This window comes from Zingiber officinale, chromosome 5B (genome assembly GCF_018446385.1).
Source record: "Zingiber officinale cultivar Zhangliang chromosome 5B, Zo_v1.1, whole genome shotgun sequence".
In the NCBI taxonomy this organism is placed as follows: Eukaryota; Viridiplantae; Streptophyta; class Magnoliopsida; order Zingiberales; family Zingiberaceae; genus Zingiber; species Zingiber officinale.
Genome location: NC_055995.1, coordinates 63,293,388 through 63,300,839, shown reverse-complemented (window position 1 = coordinate 63,300,839; position 7,452 = coordinate 63,293,388). Strand labels below are relative to the sequence as shown.

Genomic DNA, 7,452 nt, shown 5'->3' with positions numbered 1-7,452 from the left:
TGGTTTGGGAGGTTTGAGACTTGGTTTTGGGCAAAAACCAAGTGCTGGATCGATCAGTGGATCGATCCAGGCTCTGGATCGATCAGTAGATCGATCCAGACCTTTCCCAGCGAATAGAAAGCCTCTGGATCGATCAGTGGATCGATCCAGAGGTCTCAATCGATCAGTGGATCGATTGGGACGCTGCTGCTTCGCGCGATAAGCGCTGGATCGATCCGTGGATCGATCCAGGCGTTTTTCTAGAGTACAGAGGTGCTCTGGATCGATCCGTGGATCGATCCAAAGCCTCCCCGATCGATTGGGAATAATCGAATCGATTGGGATCTGACCGTTGAGTCGTATTTGAGCTGCAGGCGAGCGTTGCCTTCGGTACTTCTTCACAGATTCATTTCAGATCTTCACCAGCTCCTCCACAGCTCTTCTCAAGCTCAAGATCGCCAGCTCTTGAAGGTTCTTGGAGGCTCTTCCAAGTCAAGAGGCGGATCAAAGCAAGAAGAAGAAACTAGGGTTAGGGTTTGTGCACTCAATGTAAGCTTGTAAGCTTGTATTTCTTTACTACCCTTTCTTCTTCTTGTATTGAGTCTTGTAGGGCTTCTCCGCCCTTGGTAGTTACCATAAAGGAGAGTTTCATTAGTGGAGGGTGCACGCGTTGTGTGGATCCTTGGATTAGTCACCTCCCTTGGAGGTGGATACCAAGTAAAATCCAAGTGTTAGCGTGTTTGTATTTGTTTCTTTGTGTTTCCGCTGCGCATCCTTGAAGAAACAAGCAACGCCAAGCACCGAGCACGCGACGAGCTATTCACCCCCCCTAGCTACTTTTGGTCCTAACATACTCAACTATAAATAATATAATGATCAGGGATAAATAATGATTAACATCGGTACCATAAAGTCTAAGCCTGTGCTAGTACATATATAGTAAGTAATAGATCATCATATATGGGAGCAACACTCCACCACAAGTAAACCATCATATATGGGAGCAATGCTCCACCATAAGAAAATCATCATATGTGAGAGCAACACTCCACCACAAGCAATACATCATATCTGGGAGTAACACTCTACTACAAGTAATATAAATGACCAAGACATCTACTTATCTAGCTATGGATGATAGGATATCACTCTATCACAGATAACCCGTGGACAGACGGGATGTAGCTATCTAGCTACGGATTGTGGAAGATCACTATACCACAAATACCCCATGGGTAGCCTAGGGTATAACAATCCAAGGATAACAATATGCAAACATATCACAATCACCGTCAACTCTCTCAATATCGTAGTGGGGGCATACCATCAACCACTTGTAGGAGACTTAGTTGATAGGATATACTGGTCACTGTCAACTCTTTCAACATCATAATGGGGAAATAATCATCAACTACTTGTAGGAGACTTAATTGACAGGATATACATATTGAAGGATCGAAAAAAATTTAGTTATTTCCACAATGGTATGATATTGTCTACTTTGGGTCTAAGCCCTCATGATTTTGCTTTTGGGCTCTACCCAAAAGGCCTCATGCCAATGGAGATATTTTTTTCTTATAAACTCATGATCTTTCCCATGTATTTTTAATGTGAGACTTTGTTTGTAATCTTACAACCGCAACACATATTACAATCACTGTCATCTTTCTCAACATTATAGTGGGGGACATAATCATCAACCACTCGTAGGAGACTTAATTGATAGGATATACATATCAGAATCACTGTTAACTCTCTCAACATCATAGTGGAAACATAATCATCATCCACTTGTATGAGACTTAGTTAATAGGACACACTACAAGAAAAATCCTCATAGACATCGGTGGAACAATAGCGATTTTAAGCAAAAATCGATGTCTTTGAGTATTTTACACCGATTTTTCTAAAAACCGGTGTCTATAAGCACAGATTTTTGCTCATAGACATCGATTTTTTAAGCCGATGTCTATGAGTGTCTTTTTTCATTAATAGACACTGATTTTAACAGCGATTTTTAAAACCTGGTGTCTATGATAAAATAAAATAATTTACTTTTTCCACCAATACTTAGCCGAAATTTGCAACACTTCACTCTTCCCTCCAAACCTAAACCTATATCGCGCCGTCCACCATATACCGTCGCAACGCCGCCGTCACTTTCCTCCTCACCATTGACCGTCTGACTATCTCTCTTAGCCTCATCTCCTTCTTCCCCTTCCTAGATCGATGCCCCTTCCTCTCCCGATCAGGATCAACACATGACGCCCTTGCTTCTTCGTCCAACCACACCGTATCTCCTCCAACTCCTCCCTTTGGGTGAGAAGAGGAGCCCTTCTTCACATTCTGATAATTTTTCCTTCATTCATCTCCGGTCCAGCATTCACTGCCACCGCTGGAGTCCTCCAAAGTACTCTAGACTAGTTTATATGTTTATTATTGTGCTCGATCTGCTTTTGGTTACTTTGTTGTGGATGCCCCCTCTCGAGCTTAGTATTAGATCTCACCCGATCGGCTCCGTTGCATTGAGCTATGGCACCAGGTGCGTCTCTTTTCTTTGTTTTATCTGCGGCTGAGGCGTTGTCTTGAAAGTTGGTATTGATGTTGTTTCTTTTACTCCGAGTTCGTTCTTCCAGAGGGATTCGATTTTTGTTTGTTTGTTCATTGGATCCTTTGAGAAATTAAATTTGGGTAGTGTATTTGCTGTGGAATTGAAGGTTTTGTTTTGTGAAGAGATTAATAACGAATGGATTGGCATTTCGTTGTTCCGATGGGGGCAAAAAAATATCTTTTGTTAGGTGTAGTGTATAATAGTAGGTTTAGGGTGACCTTGAACTGTTTTAATAGGGAGCCTTTCTTTGTTTACTAGTTTTTTCTCCCCCTCTAGCTCCAACAACGATTTGGTTTGCTGGTGATATTGCTCTGGGCGGAGAATTTTGCTTGTTGAAGAAGTAGAGAATGAGACAAATATTTGGGCATTAGCTTTTTCTCGGAGATATTTTGCTTCTTTTACTCATATTTGTGCTCCATTACTTCTTGTATAATTTGGTGAGAGTAACTCATTGATGGCTGATCATTTCAGTGAATCTTCTATTATCTTTTATTTTTCTGTTTGAGGAATTCTTGTTAAGTCTGTAGGTCATGAATATAAGCTATGTCTGGGCAAACCAGAAAGTAGGCACTGCTCCATGTTAATGCTCTGAGTGATGCTGAAAGAAGCACGAGTTGTGTTACCACTCAGACTTGTAAGAATGGTCATAGACGATTACCTTTTGTGGTCACTAGAGTAGATCTGGAAAAGGGTCGCCAACAGTGTCAGAATCCATCTGTGATTCTGGCACGAGGTAAATTAGCAAGAAAATGACATCTGCTTATAAGAACTGCAGGAAGACCTATGTCAAAATTTGAAAACCTGCCTTTCCTGAAAAAAGAGGCTAAGGTAAAATCTTTGCAGCAAACGGATGCTCATGTGACCAGTGACCATCCTTTGAAGCTTAAAGAGCACAGATTAGATATTGGAGATGAAAATTATGATTTGTTGGGATATGAAGTTTACTCTGGGAAACTTGTTCTAAATAATAAAAACAAAGGCACAACTGCTAATGAACAAATTGGATCAAGGATTGGAAACTCTGATAGTATTGATGCAAAGCTTTCAAGCAAAGCCCTAGCTTGGGGTTCCCATGTGCTATATGTTGGCGATGTCATATCGGTGAGTTTAACAAGTTTTTCTTTTATGGAAGAGATTCTCTCATGCTTTCTGTAAAATCCCACTTTTTTTTTTGATAATTTTGGCCCATTTCTGCCAGGTTTCATATACTGCTTGTTTATGACATTTTACTGTTCATGCATACCCTCTCAGAAGGGGATCATGTGATCTTTCTTGTTTTGTGAAACCTAAAAAATATCAAAAAGATTTCTGTTTTCTAGCATCTAATCCATAGGAAGCCGTAAGGTGGGTCCAGAGCTTTGCAGATCTCCAATGCTACATAAACTGCCTGCCACATCCAATAGTGTCTTGCAAGAAGCAGTCTACAAATGTAGTGACATCTGAGCCTCTGTATGTCATTCCATATATAAAATGCAAAAGTCAACCAAGGATATTAGTGATTTTGAATCCTCGTTCTGGGCATGGTCGTTCAAGTAAAGTATTCCATAATAAAGTTGAGCCAATATTTAAGGTGTGACAGGTCTTCTACATTCTTGACTAGAAAATAATAGAAACTAAAAAATTGTTTTAATTATTGAAAATCTAACACTATTATTAATGTTTAGGCTTGTTTATTCATTGAGAAACTTATTGATAGCTTGTAGGTTTCGAAATGGAAGTGGTTAAAATAGAATATGCTGGTCATGCAAGAGAACTTGCTTCCACTATAGAAATCAGCAACTACCCTGATGGTATGCTAGCATAGGTTGTTTGGCTTTGATTTACACTTGAAAATGAAAAGCTTACTGTCTTAATGCTGAAAATGTCTCAGGAATAGTATGTGTTGGAGGAGATGGCATTGTGAATAAGGTACATTGATTTTGCTTTCCGCTATTTACTCATCTTGTTTTGTGCATTGTATTTGTTTGGGTAAGTTAAAGTTGATTAATAAAATCATTAGATGCAATAATAGAAATTCCTTGATATGTGTGCATAATAACTAGTGCCAAAGGCCAAAAACATTTTGCAAAATGTCGGCCATCTTCTTCCACTTCATTCTAGCACTTTTTCACCTCCAGCTCCTCATTACTCAGCAATTGTACATATATTTCCTTTAACCTGATTGATTATTTCTTTTTAGTGATCACCATCTTATGAGTTTGTCACTAAATTGACCAATTTGAATGGACAACTACTATGCAGAACTAACTTTATGCCTTCTTGGAATCTTATCAACTTTGTGCTAACACTTTTTTCTCATTTGTAGTATTGCATCTCCCTTACTCTTTGTAAAATTTTATTTGCTCTCTTCCTTTATAAGTTAGTTTAGGTGGTATGCCTCTCAGAGCGATTCTTTTATTCACTTTCTGTACATATTTTATTTTTATAATTTGTACAGTAAGCCCAACATGATTTGCTGAAAATTAATATTTTTTATACTTGTCTACCCTGCCAAAACTTTGATAGAAACCATGGAATTACAACACTGTTGAAGGCAATACATTGGGTTGTGAAAATTGACAGTTGAATATCTAGTGCATTGATATATCTTTCTTATTTTTTCTGTTGTAGATTTCGAATATTATAGGATAGGAGCTGAACTTACATTTTAGCATCTTTCTATGAGCATTTTGAAGTTGATCAATGATGTTGCAATTATTTTGTGACTGCATGATCTATATTAATAGGTCTTCTTTACGTCTCAACATTTTTTGGTATTAGATCAATTATGAACTCTATATGAACTTTGACACCAACTCTCAATGATGCCAATAACCTACTGGCTTCCTATGGTTCTTTTTCTTAGTCTGTTTGTCATCTGCCCGATAGTTCACCTTTCCTGTGATGTTATATAATTCTATAGACCAAGCATTAGCTATTTGAAATTTGATAATTAGCTTACATGATCATGCAGGTACTTAATGGTCTTCGAGCAGAGATAACCAAAAGGATGCACTTTCTATTCCAATTGGCATCATTCCTGCTGGTTCAGACAAATTCACTATTCTGGACTATTTTGGGGGTCAGGGATCCCCCAAAATATCTATTACCTTTTGATGTTGTAAAAAGAATATTTGTATATTTTATGGATACTGTTGTAAGAAGAATATTTGTGTAATTTGTGGATACGGACTTGATGTGTACAATATCTATTATCTTTTTATGATGTAAGAATAATATTTATGTGTTGGTTACATGGATATTGACTTGTTTGTATAATATCGTTTTTCACTGTTTCGGAAATCGAATCCGTGTCGTTAAACAATACTGATATTACATCGGTTTTCCACCCCTGCTAAAATCGGTGTTATTAACTAATATTACATCGGTTTTACACCATTACTGAAATAGTGTCGTTAAGTGATACTATACTGGTTTATAACCGATTCGAAAATCAGTGTCGTTAAGTGATACTACACCGGTTATAACCTGATGTCTAAAATGGTAGACCTTTTACATCGCCTTCATAGACATCGGTCGATTTTGTAACAGACAGTGGTGGAAAACCGATTTCTATAAGGGTTTTTCTTGTAGTGATAAGCATATAATGACACAGTGTAGTGTTACTTACATAGTAATCAGCTACATCAATAGGAGTATATGAACTCTTTGTAATGGTACTATCATACCTAGTATGATAGACATAGGTATATCTAGAAATATGATCTATCAATCACATATATTTATATGTATGAAAAGATCCAATAGGTGTCTACCAAACAACATATATAGTAAGTAATAACACCTATAGTACATATCAGATATGTATGCGCACTACAATATAGGTATAATCAATATGATGCCTCCAATAGTACACACCAGACACGTGTGCATACATAACATAAATATAATCAATATGATACCTCCAATGGTATGTTGGTGTAATTTTTCTATGTTAAGGTTGACCAATTTAACTAAGCTTAAGTTTGTTCAAGCTTGAGTCTTAATATTTGAATTTTGATATTTGACAATATATGGAAATTGTAGGTGTAATTATCTATTTAGGGAGATTGTTGGTGTAATTCTCCTTTGGTCAAGTTTTGACCAGTTTGATGTGAAGAAGAGTCAAGTAGATCAAAGTTGACTAAATACTTGACTGAGAAGTCCTAACTGAAGGTTAGGTAAGGGTAAAACCAACAAGAAGCTAGGAAGATGGAAAATCCTAGTGATACCTCTAATGGTATGTTGGTGCAATTTTTCTAGGTCAAGGTTGACCAATTTGACTAAGCTTGAGTTTGTTCAAGCTTGATTCTTAATGTTTGAGTTTTGATATTTGATAATATAAGGAGATTGAGGTGTAATTATCCATTTAGGGAGATTTTTAGTGTAATTCTCCTCTGGTTAAGGTTTGACCAATTTGATGTGAAGAAGAGTCAAGTGGGTCAAAGTTGACTGAATACTTGACTCGGAAATCCTAACTGAAGGTTAGGTAAGGGTAAGACCAACGGGAAGCTAGGTAGATGAAAAATTCTAATGAGTGAAGCTTGGCAAGTGGAAAATTCTGGTGAGTGAAACCAGGTGAAAAGCCCTAGTGAGTGAGGCTTAGCAGATGGTACTCCTAGTAGGTGAAGCTAAGTGATGAAAAATTATGGTGAGTGAAGCTAGGTGAAAAGCTCTAGTGAGTGAAGCTAGGCAATGAGAAAGTCTTGGTGAGTGAAGCCAGGAAGTTAAAAATCCAGGTGGCTCAAGGGTTGACTAGACACTTGGTGATTGGAAACCCAAGTGGGTCAAGACTGATCGGACACTTGGCATGAACTTGGTATGAAGAGAAAAGTCCATGTGGTTCTAAGGATCGACTAGAGACTTGGTACGAGGAGAAAAGT

At 37.8% G+C, this 7,452-nt stretch overlaps 1 protein-coding gene across 1 annotated transcript; it reads left to right on the top strand.

The window, feature by feature from the left end:
• The first annotated feature begins 2,139 nt into the window (after positions 1-2,139).
• LOC121984452 (sphingoid long-chain bases kinase 1-like) lies at positions 2,140-5,793 on the top strand. The gene is made up of 5 exons (XM_042537383.1): positions 2,140-2,521; positions 3,118-3,691; positions 4,287-4,380; positions 4,461-4,498; positions 5,544-5,793. Exons 2-5 carry the CDS (start codon positions 3,374-3,376, stop codon positions 5,745-5,747), a joined length of 654 nt encoding a protein of 217 aa, XP_042393317.1. The 5' UTR covers positions 2,140-2,521; positions 3,118-3,373; the 3' UTR covers positions 5,748-5,793.
• Positions 5,794-7,452: the final 1,659 nt, after the last annotated feature.